General features: G+C 42.9%; 1 protein-coding gene across 6 annotated transcripts in view; it reads right to left on the bottom strand.

The window, feature by feature from the left end:
- The window catches only part of LOC145358519 (disco-interacting protein 2 homolog C), a 571331-nt gene that overhangs the window by 90579 nt on the left and 461995 nt on the right, over window positions 1-18757 (bottom strand). For all 6 annotated transcript variants that reach the window (XM_080212647.1, XM_080212672.1, XM_080212655.1 and 3 more), the window contains 3 exons: window positions 15879-16002; window positions 15450-15571; window positions 6156-6267 (listed from right to left, as the gene is read on the bottom strand). In XM_080212647.1, the coding sequence (XP_080068773.1) occupies window positions 6156-6267; window positions 15450-15571; window positions 15879-16002 (358 nt within the window). The remainder of the gene's footprint in view (window positions 1-6155; window positions 6268-15449; window positions 15572-15878; window positions 16003-18757) is intronic.

Below are 18757 nucleotides of genomic sequence, written 5' to 3'. Positions count from 1 at the left end.
TGATAAGAGAGGGGATTAAGGGTTATGGGGAGAGGGCGGGAAAGTGGAACTGAGCCACAACAGATCAGCCATGATCTTATTGAATGGCGGGGCAGGCTCGAAGGGCTAGATGGCCTACTCCTGCTCCTATTTCTTATGTTCTTATGTTCTTATGTTTTCTAAAATTGATAAGCAGCTAGCTTGTCAATCCTCAATATCATGACACAATAGATTCTGAGTCAGCAGGCAATCAAGAAACAGTGCATATGGCATTTATGGCTTCAAGGTTCCAAGTTTAGAAGGATTTTAACAACAGCATATTTAAATAGAACTTTAATGTCATAAACTATTCAAAGGCACTTCACACGAGCATCTTAAACCAAAATTATACACCGAGCCATCTAAAGTGATATTAGGGTGTAAGGCCAAAAGCTTGGTCAATGAGATAGGCCTTTAAAGAGAATTTTAAAGGGAGAAAGAGAGATAGAGATGGGGAGAGATTTAGAGAAGGAATTTTAGAGCTTAAGACCGCAGCATGTGAAGGCAGGGCCATCAATGGTGACAAATTAAACTCTTGAGGTGCTCAAGAGGCAAAATTAGATAAGTGCAGGTATCTTGGGAAGGTTATGAGGCTGGGGGACAGGACAGAAATAGGGAAAGGTGAGATCATGAGGGGATTTGAAAACAAGGATGAGAATTTTAAAATTGGGCCAGTGTAGGTCAGCAAGGACAGGGATGGCGGATAAATGAGATTTGAAGCAAGTCACAACACAGGCAGTAATGTTTGGGCTGACCTTGTGCTTAAAGGGGGCAGAAGACCCATTTAGGCAGCTTTGGCGTAGTCAAGTCTAAAAGTAATAAATACATAAGTGAGTGTTTCAGCAGATCAACTAAGGCAGGGTGGAGTTGGAAATAGGTGCACTTTGCAATGGCATGGATATGTGGTTGCAAATGACACAAAGATAGTTGCCAGGGAAAGAGATGTCGGGCTGGATTTTCTGGCTGTGCTTACCCCAAGGTCAGAAAATCCTGTCCGAGATCAACAGATCTTTGCCTGGTCTGTGTCCCGTCCTCTACAATTTCTGTGGTGGGCTGGACAGGAAAATTCTGCACACAGTGTGCAGCTAGGGAATAGAATTTGGAGCAAAGACCGAAGACAATGGCTTCAGTCTTCTCATTGATTAATCAGATGAAATTCCTGCACATTCAGTATTGGGACCTGATAAGTAGCCTGATAATCCAGCAACAGTGAAGGAGTTCACAGAAGCGTTGGCAAGTTAGAGCTGGGTGTTAAAGCATACACGAAAATGAAAGCTCATACTTTCAGATAATGGCACAGAGAGGCAGCATGTAGATGAGAATTAAGAGGGGGGCAGGGACAGATCCTTGGAGGGCACCGCCTCAAAGGTAACGGTGTGGGAGCAGGTGGAAAAGCTAGTGCAGGTGATATTTATCTATCATAATACAGTAGTAAGTGTAGAACCGGCTGAGTATAGGCCCCACCCAGCTGGATGACACTGGAGAGAGGCTGGAGAGGAGGATGGTGTGGTCAACCCTGTCAAAGACCGCAGATCGGTTGAGAAGGATGCAGAGGGTTATTTTGCCTCTGCCATACAGACATTGTATGTCATTTGTGACTTTAATATGAGCCACTTCAGGACTGTGACAGGGTGTAAAACCTAACTGAAGGATTCAAGCATGGAGATCCAGGGAAGATGGACATAGATTTGAAAGGGGAGATTGAAGATGGGGTACTAATCTACAAGAATGTTGGGGTCAAACATTTTGTTTAAAGGGCGATTTCTGCAGATTTAAAGGAGACAGTTGGCACTAGATGAGGGAGAACCAAATTAGTGAGATTAGAGTCAAGGGAGCAAGAAGTGAGTATCATGGGCAAGATGAGCTCCGAGTACAAGAGAAGACATAGGATGCGTGGCCTGGCAGAAGAGAGTAAAGCGTAGAGGATAGTCCTGCTCTTAACAACAAAGAAATCCATGTGTTCCCTGCACTTATTGTTGGTGGTGAAGGTGAGGCAGATGGGGAAGCGGGATTTACAAAGATGGACTGCAGCAGAGGAAATAAATCAGGATTTGCCTTCCCAGATGATCCGAGAATAGTTGGCAGTTTTAGCAGACAAGTGTAGGACTTCTCCAGCCACATCTGGCAATGAATGGCTAAACACAGTAAGAAGTCTGACAACACCAGGTTTAAGTCCAACCGATTTATTTGATAGTAAACTCACAAGCTTTCGGGGTTTGCCCCTTCATCAGGAGAATGGAGAGTTCTGGCCTCAGACAGAGCGTATAACAGCACAGACAGTTTCAAAAATTCTGCTTCCAGCACCTTTTCAGAAAGAAGGTTTCAAAAACACTGGAATTGACTCTTCCTAGAGAGTAATGGAGAAGAATCCCTTGTGGTATTGAGTAATCTCTTAGAGGTTGAGATCTTAGAGAACGATTTGTCTTTCCCTTTGTTAGATGCATCTTGGATGTTCCTGTCGTCTCTTTGGAAGAATCAGCTGTGCTTTTAGTGAGTTAGCAGCATTCAGATCTTAGTTCCACTGAATTTACCAACGTATTGCCTACTTTAGTCTTTGACAGCAGCCCTTCACAATCTATATTAATGATGTGGAGGAAAGAACAAGAGTGTACAGTGGCCAAATTTGCAGATGATACAAAGGTGAGAGGGAAGACAGGTTGTAAGTTTACAGAGAGATACTGAGTGGGCAGAAAATTAGCAAAGGGATTTCAACGTGAGATTGGTCATTTTAGAAGAATGAGAGGGCAGGTTATTATTTAAATGGAGAGAAACAACAGAAAACTGTAGCACAAAGGGACTTTGGGGGCCCTCGTTGATGAGACCCAGAAAGCTCGCAAACAGGTGCAGTAGGTAATACGGAAGGTAAATGGAATGCTGGCCTTTATTTCAAGGGAGCGGGAGCACAAAAGTAAAGGGGTGTTGCTTCAACTATACAAGGTACTAATGAGACTGCATTTAGAATACTGTTTATGCAGTTTTGATCCCCATGAGGGTGATTTTCCCCCCAAAAAATCTATGTCCCCAACAGACAGGCAATGGGAGATTTCCCCACCCATTTTTGGGCTTGCTTAGTGGGATGGATTTCCGACACTCTGATTTACAGAGTTCACAGGGGATTAACGCCAATAAAAGTGTTTTGTGTGTGTGGGGGGGGTGGGGGGTGGAGAGCTAGTCCCTCCCAAGAGGCCGGCAGCAGCATGCTGAGCAGGCCACTGCACATGTGCGATCTGTCAGTCAGAAGTTTGGCTAGCCACCCATTGCCAATTTCCCCAATGCACGCCCCCTTTGATCATTAGCATCCCCATGGCCAGCCCTCCCCCCTCTCAACTTGGGCAGGCCAACCACCTGCCGTCATGACCAACCCCAATCACCTTCCGCCCTCCCAACCTAACCGATTCCTAATGCGGAATGCACAGCATCCCTCCCTCCTCTCTCCCCCAGCACCATCAATCGACCCCATCCCCCAGTAGGCCCTGCCCCCTCAGGTCCACCCCCTTGGCACTGCCAGGGTGCCAGGTTGGCAGTGTCAGTGTGGCACTGCCCAAGGGATACCCCTCAGCCCCCGACCTTCTGGGAGCGAGGCCCTCAATGGCTTCTGTCCCCATCAGGAAGGTGACCATGCTTGGTCCCCGTTGATGAATCCAGGCAATATCACCCCAAGCTCACAAATGAGATGGAAATTGGAATTTCCATATAGTTATCAGCCTTGCACTGATTTCTGATACAAGGTTGAATACACTGTATAAAAGAGCCCAGGAAAGTCACAATGGCTTGATGCCTGTCACAACTCCTTCTACAGGCCCCCACTGACATTTGCCAGCCCACTGCACTACTCAAGCAGCACAGCAGGCCGGGAAAATCATGCCCCTTATTTAAGGAAAGATACATTATCACTGGAGGCAGTAGAGATTTACTAGGATGATCCCGGGTATGGACGGTCTGCCATATGAGGCAAGATTAAACAGGTTGTGTCTGTACTCCTTGGGGTTCAGAAGAATGCGAGGTGATCATATTCTTAGGAGATTAGACAGGATAAGTATTAGGACAGTGTTTTCACTCATGGGAGAGTGTAAGACCAGAGGGTGGAAGCAGACGGAGCAGGCTTGAAGGACTGAATGGCCTATTCCTGCCACTTATGACCTCAAACCTGGATACTGTCTGGGATCTGTTGCATTTGGACAAGGACTGCTTCAGTGAGGCTTTGTGAATGGTGCTTAATATTGTGCAGTCATTAGCAAACATGCCCACTTCTGATCTTATAATGGAAGGAAGGTCATTGCTGAAGCAGCTGAAGATGGGTGGGCCTTGGAAACTATCCTGGTGATGAATTGTTGGAAACTGGCAATTTTGGCATCATGATCTTTTTGTAGTCACTAAGTAATGTCACAACACTATACATTTTAGTTCTATAAAGTGGCTACACCACTGTAGCTCTGAAATCTATGCTCGATTTGGGTTTAATTTCTCCCATGTAAGTGCATATTTACATATGGCATTTCTAATGATGATTTTCGAGGATGAATTATGAAATGTTTGGCTGGTTCCTCTTCTTGCCGTGTGTTTGGTCTTGAGCTCTTACTTAAGGGAAGATCCTTTCTTCATCCATTCTCACACCAGTTTGTTATTTGACAAGTTAGCAAATGTTTTGATATTTAGTTTGAAACCTGCTTCATATTTCATTCTTTTTGCCAGAGAACCTATTTCTATTCCGCTCTTTGTGGGCAGGTCTTAAGCTCCCAGACATCTTGGTAACACGGTCCATATAACCCGCTTGATCCTATGTGCCAACTTAAAAAGTGAGTAAAACATGTATTTCTGAGGTGCAAAACAAAGGCTGATTCCTAAAGTAAGCATTGCAATTCTTAACAGAACAGGAGGGGCTGATTTATACGTCAAACGTGATTTAGAAATGACAGCGATACGTGGCCATCTTTACTTTTCCTTGTATCATGATAGTTGTTATGGAGGCTAAGATCTACGTGTTACAGGTATAAACATGTTGCATTTGTTCATCTAATGCCTTTAAACCCTTTGCAAAATGAACCATGGAGTACCTTCTATTCCCTTTTCACACTCATCAATCTTTGATAATATTCAATGCCAATTATAACTACTGACCATCCATTAAGATGCAAAGAGAATATTATATGCAATTACAATTATAAGTTATGATGAAGTAGGGAAAATGATTACCAACTTTTTACAAAAAAATGAACAGTGCAATGCAAGGTTAATATTTATACCAGAGGCGATTGCTTTTCATGCTGTTGCAAATAATTAAAATGTTTCTTTTTATAATTTAATTTTTAGCTGCTGCTGCAAAATATCTTGGCCGTCACTTTTGCCCCTCAAATACAGCAACACCCCATTATAATGTCAGAACAAACAGCTGGCGGAGGTTATGTTTTCAACATGATGTGAGGTTGTTTCATACCTTGTACATATTTTTATTATATTGCCCTGCTGTTTTCTCAGATGTTTCAACTGCTTTACAAGACAAGACGTCATAATGCTTCTAACATTAGAGGCAGCACGCTGGCACAGTGGTTAGCATTGCTGTCTCACAGCACCAGTGGCCCGGATTCAATTCCTGGCTTGGGTCACTGTCTGTGTGAAGTTTGCATGTTCTCCCCACGTCTGTGTGTGTTTCCTCTGGATGCTCCTGTTTCCCCTCTCAGTCTGAAAGGTGTGCTGATTAGGTGCACTGGCCATGCTAAATTCTCCCTCAGTGTACCCGAACAGGCGCTAGAGTGTGGTAACTACCTGTGACACTAATAAATAAACTTAGGTATACTTCAAACAAAAAGACATTTAACAGGGCCACACAAGTAAATTATTCGATTGACTAAAAGTGTATTTGTACATGCATTTAACGATATATGAGTGGATTGCACAAGTAAAAATAACAAATGTGCTCTCATAACCCAAGTTCTATGTGAAACACTAGAATGTGCAGAATCTGCTCTTCACCTCGAGACATTTAAAATGAATTAACTGAATGTTTATGCAACATTTTCTGGGCTTCTCATGATGGAAAAGTTGTAAAATCAGGTTTGTTATTTGGGAGTGACCTACCCATTATTGGAACAGAGTGCAACATGCCTATTGCACTTAGTTTCAGAATCCACATTTCCTACCTGTGTCTAAAACAGGAGGCCACGTTCTTACGTCAACTGCTGCTCCTGCTTCTCGCGACCTTAGAAGCTTTACTACCAACTGTGATGTCATTATGCATGCTGATCTGCTGACCTGCAAAATAACGGATCAGTTAGTGAAGCAACACTCCGAGACCAAATTAAACTGGCCCGATAATTGAGTGTTAATTTTCAAAGAAGAATTGGAGGAGAGGGCACCCAAATATAAATCATCTAATGCAAAATTTATCGTTTCCAATTCTCTTTCAGGATATGGTCACTGCTGGTAAGGCTGTCATTTATTGTCATCCTTAATTGCTGCAGTTGGATGGAACTGAGTCACTTCAGCAGACAGTTAAGAGTCAGCCGCATTTGTGGGAGTCTGGAATTTCTTACACACCAGGCTAGGTAAGGTGGCCCATTTGGACTTTTAATGACAATGCAGCAGTTTCATGGTCACTTTTACTATCAATTAAAAGCCAGAGCCTATAACGAGGCTAAAAATATGAGGAGAAAACACATTGGAGATCACATATTAGAGGTTTGTAATTGTATGGCAGAACAGACTCACTGGGCTGATTGGCCTATTTCTGCTCCTGCATCTCCTGGCCTTACATGGGGATAGTTTGGGGAAAAAGGCATTGAAGTAGACGATCAGCCAAGATGGTACTGGCTGGCTCAATGGGCTGAATGGTCTTCTATTCCTCTACTCCGAAATAGGAATGAAGAATGCAACCTCGCTATCATGTCATATACACATATATAAAGGCAACCGGTGGCACAGTGGTTAGCACCGCTGCTTCTCAGCTCCAGGGACTTGGGTCACTGTCAGTAATGAGTTTGCACATTCTCACCATGTCTGCTTGAGTTTCCTCCAGGTGCTCCAGTTTCCTCTCTCAGCCCGAAAGATGTGCGGGTTAGGTGCATTGGCCATGCTAAACTGCTCCTTAGTGTCCCAGGATGTGTAGGTTAGAGAGATTAGCAGGGTGAGTATGTGGTGTTGCGGGGATTGTGCCTAGGTGAGATTGTCATTGATGCAGACTTGATGGTCTGAATGGCCTCATTCTGCACTGTAGGGCTTTCTTTTCATAGAATCCTTACCATACAGAAGCAGGCCATTCAGCCCATCAAGTCATAACAAACACAATCCCACCCAGGCCCTATTCCCGTTACCCCTCATATTTACCCTGCTAATCCTCCTGACACTAGGGTCAATTTAACATGGCCAATCAACCTAACGTGCACATCTTTGGACTGAGGGGAAACCGGAGAACCCGGAGGAAACCCACGCAGACACAAAGAGAATGTGCAAACTCCACACAGACAGTGACCCAAGGTGGGAATTGAACCCGGATCCCTGGTACAGTGAGGCAGCAGTGCTAACCACTGTGCCACCGTGCCGCCCCAAATTATTTTTTCTATTGATTCCTCCCCGTGTATTTATCCTGCCCAGAGGCTGATTGTGGCCTTCTTTTGTTGCCACTGGGCAGGAAGGGTGCTTGCCATCCGGGTGGGCCACAATCTTCTCCAGTCTTGCACACTGCTCTTCTTTTCATCATCCCCAGGCTCCCTGAGCTAATCCAGCTGCAGTCTGATACCCGCCCACCTGCCTGACAGTCAACCCCTCAATCTGGTTTGCTTCAGCCAGGCAACAGAGACAGAAGATAGTAATTATGTCCTGCTGCTAAATTCAGCAGAACTGCAGGAATCGCATTTTTTTCCGGCTTTTGACCTCAAACAAGCCTCCTGCCTCCGCTTCAATGTCCAGCCCGCTGTCACAAATCCAAGGTGGAAACTGCACGTTTTTTTTGATTAGAGATTAAATTATGCATTTATAAATTAATTTGGCTGATGAATGAAGCAGTTAATGGTACAGGTATGCTCAAAAAGAATCCTTCCCTTCCTTCTGAATTAAAATGTACCACAAATCAAGTGAGAGTTACTTAATATCCCCTCGTGTACCTGCCTTTACGAAGGGATCCGAGTGAACAACTACAATTCATTCAAGTGCATTTTTCAAAAAAAAATTATACTGTTGAAAGAATTTCTGTTTCAATGATTAATTTAAGAACAAGGCATCCTTGTAAGTCTTTTTCTCCCCTGTCTCTGTATGAAATTGAAGGGGCAAAGCAACAAAACGTCAGTCGCAATAACATCAGGGCAGCCTCCGCCCTGGATTTCTGCATTGAGAATGGCAAAACCTCACCCAGAGGAGAAATCCAGCGTTTATTCACATTTTCTTCCTATCCCAGGCAATGTTGAGAATCTGATTCAAACCTTTGGGTTATTCAAGCCTAAAATCTGATTAATCTTAAGATTCAGGTTTAAGTAATTTCCACATGCAGGGCAGCATTTAAGGAGGAAACAAAGCAGCTTTGAATTAGGCTAGAAATCCATAGAGTGCTTGGGAATCAATATGCGCCAGAGGAAAATATATTTGCTCTTCATTTCACAACACAAATGGCCCTTGACGCAGCCCCAGAGTTCTTCTCCCGACTTTCTGCAGGTTTTTCTTTTTATGGGCTGCCGAGGTGAAGCTGTATTGAAACGCACACAAAGCCCCACAGGATGACTTAGCTGTCTCTGAGATAGCATAACTGCCATTCCCACATTTTGCTGTACAATGCTCTATCAAGGATTGGAGTTTCTATACAGCCCAATAGATAATTAAAATTTAAGCCAAATCTTACACGTCATCCTTTTATCAGATAAGACTACAACGTCTTGCTATTTTCTTTTAAGCTTAACACTTGCGGTTGCATGTCATCTCTGATGGATAATGACCTCTGGGTGCAGCCACCGCACGTTCCATGGATGGATTTTGGTTTACCATGGCTAAAGTGAATGAAGGTGTCGGTATTCAACTGTCAGTTTGAGACAGTATTCCGGGACGTCCCATCACATCACGTTAAACTTGAATAGCAGTAGACATGCTATTGGAGCCCCCATGCTGTGAAGCACATCCCTTTTAATCTGAAGCAGAGAAACTGAGCAAATGCAATCCTGCGCACACACGGTTCTATCAGTTCCAAATAGTGGCCTCAATTTTCTGTTGAACCTGTTTGCCAGTGGCTGGGGAAGGTCCGTGGAGGTGAACAAACAGAAGAGCGCGTGCTTTGTTTTCATCCACAAGCAGTGCTCTCACATCAACTGCTAACAACACTGTTTCTCCAAGCCAGATAAATTTGACATTGAGCAATTATATTACTGACACACGTGGCATGGTGAATAAAGGAAAAGATCAATCGAGTTAGAGGTGGTCTAGTGCTGACACTCAAGACGTTTGTGGGTTCAGGTCCCACCCCAGAGATTCGAGCACATAATCAAGGCTGACACAAGAATACAAAAGCAGGACGGTACTGCTAAGGCTGTATAAGGCTCTGGTCAGACCACATTTGGAATATTGTGAGCAATTTTGGGCGTCGTATCAAAGGAAGGATGTGCTGGCCTGAGACAGGGCTGTACTGTCAGAGGTGCCATCTTTCTTATTTAAGAAGAGAGGGAGGAGCAAACAAGCAGGAAGTTACAGGCCAATTTGCCCGACCTCGGTCATTGGTAAGATTTTAGAGTCCACTATTAAGTGAGATTTCGGAGTTCTTGGAAGCGCATGGTTTCATCAAGGGGAGGTTATGTCTGACAAATCTGTTTGAATTTTTTAAGGAGATAATGAGCAGGTTAGACTCAGGAGTGCAAGTGGATGTTATCGACTTGGATTTCCGGAGGTCTTTGACAAGCTGCCAACAGGAGGTAACTGAATAAGGTAAGAGCTCATGATGTTAGAGGCAAAGTGGATAGAAGATTAGCCGACTGGCAGAAGGCAGACAGTGCAGTAAACTACAGTAAACGTAAACCAAATGTCTCCCCTAATGGGGCAATCGAGAACAAGAGGTCACAGGTATAGGTTGAGAGGCAATAGATTTAAAACTGAGATGAGAAGGAACTACCTCTCGCAGAGGATGGTGAATTTGTGGAACTCGCTGCCCCACAGCGTCGTGGAGTCTGAATCACTAAATGGTTTCATAAAAGAGATAGATATATTTCTGATTTTAGAAATGGGATGAGGGGATATGGGGAACAGGTGGGGAGCTGGATTTGAGAGCAGGGAGAGATCAGCAATGATCTGATTGAATGGAGGAGCAGGCTCGAAGGGCTGACTTGCCTATTTCTGCTCCTAATTCCTATGTTTCTATGTCCTTACGAGTGTAATCCATAAAGGGTCCTTTTCAGGATGGCAGCCAGTGATTAGAGGAGTTCAGCAGGGTCAGTGTTAGGGCCACAACTTTTTTACTTTATACATCAGTGATCTAGATGAAGGAACTGAAGGCATTGTGACTAAATTTGCGGATGTTGCAAAAGCAGGTGGAGAAGTATTGAGGTGGTAGGGAGGTTGCAGAAGGACCTGGAGAGATTAGAAGAGTGGGTAAAATAGCAGATGGAGCATAATGTGGAAAAGTGCGAGATTATGCACTTAGGTAAAAAGAATAGAGACACAGACTATTTTCTAAATGGGAAGGGAATTCAGAAATCAGAAGTGCAAAGGGAATTGGGAATCCTAGTTCAGGATTCTCTTAAGGTCAGCTTTCAGGTTGAGTTGATAGTCAGGAAGGCAAAGACAACATTAGCATTATTTCAAGAGGACTAGAATGCAAAAAGTAGGATGTACTGCTGAGGCTGTATAACACTGTGGTCAGACCACATTTGGAATATTGTGAGCAGTTTTGGACCCTGTATCTAAGGAAGGATGTGCTGGCCTTAGAGAGAGTCCAGAGGAAGTTCACAAGAATGATCTCTGGAACGAGGAGCATTTGAGGACTCTGGGTCTATACTCAATGGAGTTTAGAAGGATCGGGGAAGATCTCATTGAAACTTATAGAATACTGAAAGGCCTGGGCGGCACGGTAGCACAGTGATTAGCACTGCTGCTTCACAGTTCCAGGGTCCTGGGTTTGATTCCCGGCTCAGGTCACTGTCTGTGTGGAGTTTGCACATTCTCCTCGTGTCTAAGTGGGTTTCCTCCGGGTACTCCGGTTCCCTCCCACAGTCCAAAGATGTGCTGGTTAGGTTGATTGGCCATGCTAAGAAATTGCCCCTTAGTGTCCGGGGATGCATAGGTTAGAGGGATTAGTGGGTGTAATATGTAGGGATATGGGGGTAGGGCCTGGGTGGGATTGTGTTCGGTGCAGACTCGATGGGCCAAAGGGCCTTTTTCTGCATTGTCGGGTTCTATGATTCTGAATAGAACAGACACGAAGATGATGTTTCAATTAGTAAGAGAGACTAGGATCTGCGGCCACACAGTAAAGGGATGACCCTTTAGAATCGAGGAGGAATTTCTTCAGCTAGAGGGTGGCAAATCTGTGGAATTCATTATCACAGAAGGCCGTGGAGGCCAGGTCATTGAGTTTGTTTAAGACAGAGATGGGTAGTTCTTGACTGGTAAGGGGATCAACAGTTAAGGGGAAAAAGTGGAAGAATGGGGTTGAGAAACATATCAGCCATAATTGAATGGCACAGCAGATTCAATGGGCCAAATAGTCCAATTCTGCTTCTATATTTTGTGGCCTTCAGAGCCTCTTCAGTCTTCTAAGTTGAGCATAAAAGATTCAATGGCACTATTCTGAAGAGGAACAGGCAAGCACCCTTGGCAAACATTTACTCCTCAATTAACCTTATTAAAACAGATGATCTAATTATTTTTGAAAATGTATTCATTCATGGGGTATGGGTGTCAGTGGCAAGGCCAAGATTTATCGCCTATCCCAATTTGTCCTTGCACAGCTGTATTTTTACATCAAGGTGCTCAAGCCTGGATATTGTGTCAGAAGGTGTGTAGCATTATAATACTTGGAGGGGGCTGTTAAGAATCAACCACATTTCTGTGGGTCTGGAGACACATGTAGGACAGACCAGGTAAAGGTGGTAGATGTCCTTCCCTGAAGGGCGGCATGGTGACACATTAGTTAGCACTGATGCCTCACAGCTCCAGAGAACGAGGTTCAATTTGACCTTGGGTCATTGTCTGTGTAGAGTTTGCATGTTCTGCCAGTGTCTGCATGGGTTTCTTTCAGGTTCCCTCTCACAGTCCAAAAGGTGTGCAGGCTAGGTTGATTGGCCATGTTAAATTATCCCTTGGTGTCACATAATTTGTAGGTTAAAAGGGTTAACCAAGGTAAATGAGTGCGGTTATGGGGACAGGGCCTAGGTAAGATGCTCTGTTGGAGTGTAAGTGCAAATTTGAAGGGTCAAATGGCCTCCTTTTGCACAGCAGGTGTTCTATGATGAATATAGAACGAGATTTGTTTTTACATCAATCGCTAATAGTTGTCATGGTCACCATTACTGTGGCTAATTTTATAATTACAGATTCATGGAGTGAATTTAAATTCCACCAGCTGCCCTCAGGGGGATTTGAACCCAGGCCTCAGATCATTAGCCTGGGCCTCTGCCTAACTAGTCCAGTAAATTACCATTATGTCAACATCTAAACTAATTGCCCTTAAGGTGGTGGTGGTGGTGGTGAGCTGTTTTCTTAAAGAGCTGCAGCCCATGTGCTGTAGGTACACTCAGTGCTGTTAGGGAGGGAGTTCTGGGATCTTGACGATGGTGATACATTCCCAAGTCAGCATGGTGCATGACTTGGAGGGAGCTTTCAGGTGTTGGTGTGTTCATACATCTGCTGCCTTGTCCTTCAGGGTGGTTTAGGTTGTAAGTTTTCAAAGATGCTGTTCAAGGCGCCTTGGTGAGTCACTGCAACGCATCTTCTAAACAGTACACACTACTGCTACTGTGCATTAATGGTGGAGGAAATGAATGTTTACGTTTACGGATGCGGCTGTGGACCGTTTTGTCTTGGATGGTGTTGAGCTTGTTGAGTTTTGCTGGAGCTGCACTCATCCAGGCAAGTGGCGAGTATCCCATCACAGCCCTTATATATGATGGATAGACTTTGGATAATCAGGAGGGTAATTACTCACCACATAGTTCCTTGACTTTGATCTGTTCTTGTAGCCACAGTATTTACATGGCTGGTCCAGTTCAGTTTCTGGTTAATAGTAACCCCCTCATGATGTTGATATTGGGGGATTCAATGATTGGAATGCCATTCAATGTCAAGGGGAGGTGGTTCGATTTTCGCTTGTTGCAAATGGTCACTTATCATTCCAAGCCTGAATATTGTCCAAATCTTGCTGCATTTGGACAGAGACTGCTTCAATATCTGAGGAGATACAAACGGTGCTGAACATTGTGCAATCATCAGTCAACATCCCCACTTCTGACCTGATGATGGAGGGAAGGTCATTGATAAAGCAGCTGAAGGTGGTGGGATATAAGACATTATCCTGAGCAACTTCTACAGCAATATCCTGGCACTGAAATGATTGACCTCCACTACAATAACCATCTTCCTTCATGCTAGGTATGACTTCAAACAACAGAGAGATTTTCCTGATTCCTATTAAGTCCAGTTTTGATGGGGCTTCTTGATGCCACAGTTGGTCAAATGCTGTCTTGATGTCAAGGGATGTCACTCTCACCTCTTTTATCTATTTTGCGACAAGACCTTGTGCATACAATTTGGATAATGCATTCTGTACATCACAGAAGTGACGGCTCTTCCCAAGCTCTTCACCAGCGGTAAGGCACTTTGGGACAGCCTGAGGTCATGAAAAGTGCAACAAATTTTAGTCTTCCTTCCTTTGAGTTTTGGTGACTGACTGCATACTAACCATAGAGGCACTGCTCTACTGGAACACCAGATGAAAAGTGCTCCTCCATTATATCTGAGAACAAAGACAAAGGTCATAGCTCCCACAGACATTATTGATATGGTGTAAATGGGCCATAAAGTACAGCAGCGAAGCACTGAGAGGGCATTGCATTGCATCAAAACACTGTTCCACAATAAACATACAGTCTCTGACTGACACAAATTAATATGACCACATAAGTTGAAGGTCAGCGATAAACTATGTGAAAATTTCCTAAATGAAAAATAAGGCACGGTCAATTAAGTGGAAGATTTCCAGTCACCATATTTCCAAATCACTGAACAAAGCATGATCATAATTATTATGCATCCAAATGACTGTGACCATTTTTCAGAAATTAACATTGTATCCCATTAAGTCATTGGGATTGGTATTCTGAACAGGCAAGCTCTGTCCTATTGCTCCCAGCTACTTGCAGAACAGATTCCCCAAGACCAGAGATAAGCAACAGCTTGAAAATGAAATTGACAAATCCTCTTCAGATTTGTAGCTACTTTACCAGCAGATACTTGCATGTCTATGAAATAAAAATTACTTTGTAGGCCAGCTCAGCAAATGTTTTGGTAAAGGACAGGCAACCCAGATGCACCGAGTTCAAAACTCAGCAAAGTAAATTGTGAAACTGAATTTAATACATCTGATAATTTGAGCACGAGTGTTGGAAAATAATGAGGAAGTGAACTGATTCACGGCTAACCTTCAGGGAAGAGATCCTGCCATCCTTTCTTGCACTGACAAAGTATGACTCCTGTCCCACACTGAAGTGAGCAATTAAAAATGTCTTGCCAGTGTGGCTCTTTTTCCAAGAACAAATGAAAAAAAGCTATATGTACTGCATTTTGTACACATTTTAATAAAGTGGAGTCGGGGGGGGGGAACAAATGGACAAAAATTGCAGTGAATTAATAATGCATTCATATTATAACCAACATAATAGTAACTAATAACCAACAGGATATCTGATAGAACATGGAACAGTAAAGCACAGGAACAGGTCATTTGGCCCATGATGTGCCGAACATGACGTCAAGTTAAACTAATCCATTCTGCCTGCTCTTGGTCCATTTCCCCTATTTCTTGCATTTTCATGTGCTTATCTAAAAGCCCCTATTGTAAATGCCTGCTGATCTAGGACTCAATTCTGACATTTCTGGCATCTATTATATTCCAGATACAATCTCCAACTATGTCAACGTCCCCCTCAAATAAAACATTTTCCACTGGAGTTGCATAACATTTGAATTCAGATGGTTTTCAAGAGTTGCGTAAAATGTTGTTTTTGATTTTAGCTGATGTAACATTTTTTTTAAATGTCGTATTGTTTTGCAATACCAGGAATTGTGACAGTGTAACTTATGAAGTGCCTGTAAACAAACGGCTTCTACAGAGTTACATGACTCAGAAATAAATAGACAGCAATAAATGGAATTTATTATTGTTCCAAGATTGTTAACTTGTTTGGAGAAAAAAGAACAATTGGGTGAAAATTCAAAAATAAAGTATACCATAACCTTAAACCCTGACTTACCTCCACTATCATCTTTACTGTGGGTAATGTAGTAGCAATATTCTGTGGGTGTGGAGGACGAACAGTTATTGGCACGCAACCCGCGTACAGGCATCCATAAAATGCTGCAATTAAGTCTATTCCTGTATGAAGGACAAAACATTTTTCATCTTAGAATCTGCACTTTAAATGTTACTGCAGCAGAATAATTTACAACACACCAAGTCATCAGGTTTCCTTTAAAAGGCAGGGAATCCATTTAGCACGCTTAGTTTAGATTAATTACATCCAGTTCCTCTAACTGCAGCTTTCCAGCTGATGGAATGCGGGAATTCCATTTAATCAGAAGATTAATTTTGAATGCAGATTGTATTTGGCACAAGGTAGTTGAAGAGGGGAGAGAAGGAGCAATTAAAGGGTAAGAGAAAGATGATGACACTATTAACATACCTGGTGGATAGACCAATGCCACATGATCTCCATCCTGTAAGTGCCCCCGCTCCATCAGCATCACTGCTATTTTCTCAGCTCGTTTATGCAGCTGAAGGCATGTTAAAGAATTGGCTATTGTTCCCTAGTAAACAAGTATAAAAGGTCAGATTAGGTTGCTTCCATGACACTCAAATGATTGTCTCATTTGTCATAATCGTCTAGTTCGATGGTTTACATTAATATTTTGAAAGTGCCTTTAGGTAGAAGATTGGAAGTGTTAACTGCAACACAAGTGGAGACATCTGATTGAGAAACTGATAACCAACCATGAAGTAAATGCAATTCAAACAGATCAGGAGTGACTGCAGTTCCAAGGGTGGCAGAGGTTTATTTAATGAGGTTAGGATTGGAACTCAGAAAGCTTAAAAAAAGACCCCTCTCAGCTTTTGGTAAGAATAGGTTTTCAGCCTTTTGGCTAAGATCAAGCATCTGATCAAGCCCAAAATTGGGTGCAACGCCTCATCTTGTCAGCTTCGATCTTGTTTGTCTCCCTTGTGGGGACCTTGAATTGGATTTTCAATTTGTTTCTTGGAACAAGCAAGGAATGGATTTGAGTTTGCCTGGTCCACTCTGCACAGTGACATTGTAACTTTAAGGACGGAGGCCTACACTTTGGTTTAAATTACATATGTAGTTTCCAGATGAAAAGAAGCAGAAAATAAGGTAATTTCTTGGTGGATCCATCAAGTTTGGAAGACAGGGTGGTTAATTCCATTTGGGATGGACCCGGGTCCCAGAATCAAAAGATTTGGTTTTGAAGACAAGATAGTTAGTTTATTTTTCAGGTTGGAACATCCTAAAGTATGTAATGTTGCCATGGAGATGGCCTGTGGGCACTATGAGGTTCTTTTGTTTAATTCATCTTCACAGAAGGAAAGCAATTCAGCTTGGAAACAGGCTGAGGGGGACAGTCTGCTCATATCTATAAAAATAGCTATAGGTCTCGCGAACAAAAGGGCCATCAGAAATCAAGGGTATTACAAAGGTGGAAGCACAAAATTGGAGTGTAGTGAAGCTCATGTTTGAATTGAAGTCGTGATATGGAGATGCCGGCGGTGGACTGGGGTAAACACAATAAGGAGTCTCACAACACCAGGTTAAAAGTTCAACAGGTTTATTTGGTAGCAAACGTCACCAACTTTCAGAGCGCTGCTCTTTCGTCAGGTGAATGGGAACACAAGTATATAAGGCAACCAAGATTTTGGTTCAGTAAATGGAAGCACAAAGGAGGAGCTATTAATTCATTTGGCTACTTTTCGACTATTGCGTAACCATCACAGAGGATGTAAAACTGATGGAAACATTACAGTGCGGAAAAGCTAGGATTAACAAAGAGAGAGGAGAAGGTTTTTTCACAAGTGTCACGAGATCTGGTAAAGGTCATCCAGATTATGAAGGCTATGAGAAGGTAAATGGTAATAGTCGTGGACTATATCCAAAGAATGATAAGAGGACACGAATTAAAAGGGGTTAATAGGAAAGTTCTTGGCACTAAACGCAGCTAGAATGTGAAATTCTCTGCCCCAAAAATCTGTTGAAGCAGAGTCCCAAAAACCTCTCTACAGCTAATCCAATAGTTGCTTGAAAAGTAGAAACATTTAGAGATATTGGGAATAAACAGCTAAATGGCTTCTTGATGGGGGACTCATGATGAAGAGTGATGATACGGATGCAACTACTTATGTTGAAACTATGTTTCAAGTTGCAGTTCTAAATCTTTGATTCAATCTCCTGTTAAGGTGACCTCTTTTGGACATCACGGTGGTGCAGTGATTAGCACTGCTGCCTCACAGCTCCTGGGACTTGGATTCAATTCTGGCCTTGGGAGACTGCGTGGAGTTCATACATTCTCTTTGTGTCTGCATGGATTTCCTCCCATTGTTCCGGTTTCCTCCCAAAATCCAAACATGTGCAGGTTAGGTGGATTGGCCATGCCAAATTGTCCCTTAGGTTAGATAGATTAGCCATGGGAAAGGTCTGGTGTTACAGGGCCAGGGCAGGGAAGAGGGTAAGGTACCCTGTCAGAGAGTTGGTGCAGACTTGACGAAACAAATGGCCTCTTCTGTGCTGTAGGGATTCTATGATTCTATAATGACTATACCCATCTCCTAAAAATGTCCTTTAAGCAATTTCTTGTTCTTGCAGTTTTACTTCCAACAGATAACCTCAAATATTGATTTACAATAAAGGGTTTAGTTCAATTTTGATGAATAGGACATTTATTAAACGATGCTGTAAAGTGAATTCCATCAAATCCTTTCCACAAATGCATATAGCTTTATATTTGAGGAAATTTTCCTGAGATTCCATCGGATTAAACTATATTTTTATTAATGGAAGCATATCTGCCAAGTTGTCCATTAGCTTACTTTCCTCTTTGATGTTAATAAGTTCTGATTATAGAGGAGGCGTATGCAGTGGGTTCCATCAATAAATGTGGCTCTCATGAAACACAGCACTCTGAAGCATCATCTGCTGATTTCTTGTAGGTATGCAGCCACCTCTCTGCCAATCAAAGATTTGAGAATAGTTTGCAAGGTGACCTCCACATTTCAGGCAGTGGTCGAATTTGCGATGAAAACAGTAGGCATATGTCAGAAAACCTTCTGTTCACAAAGAAGACATTTGCAAGACTTTCTAGATTCATCATTAATGTATTTAAAAATATCTTTCAAAACATGCAAGTCCTATTTCTCAAGATGTGGGAGACATGAGCATTGCCCTCCTTCAGCATCTGAGAAGGTGGTGGGGGTGTTGGTGGTGGGCTTAGAAGCATAGAATCATAGAATCCTACAGTGCAGAAGGAGGCTATTCGGTCCATTGAGTCTGCACTGACC

This window comes from Carcharhinus amblyrhynchos, chromosome 2 (genome assembly GCF_965287045.1).
Source record: "Carcharhinus amblyrhynchos chromosome 2, sCarAmb.v2.hapA, whole genome shotgun sequence".
NCBI lineage: Eukaryota > Metazoa > Chordata > Chondrichthyes > Carcharhiniformes > Carcharhinidae > Carcharhinus > Carcharhinus amblyrhynchos.
Note: the sequence above shows the minus strand (reverse complement) of the source record. Positions and strands in the feature narration are given on the sequence as shown.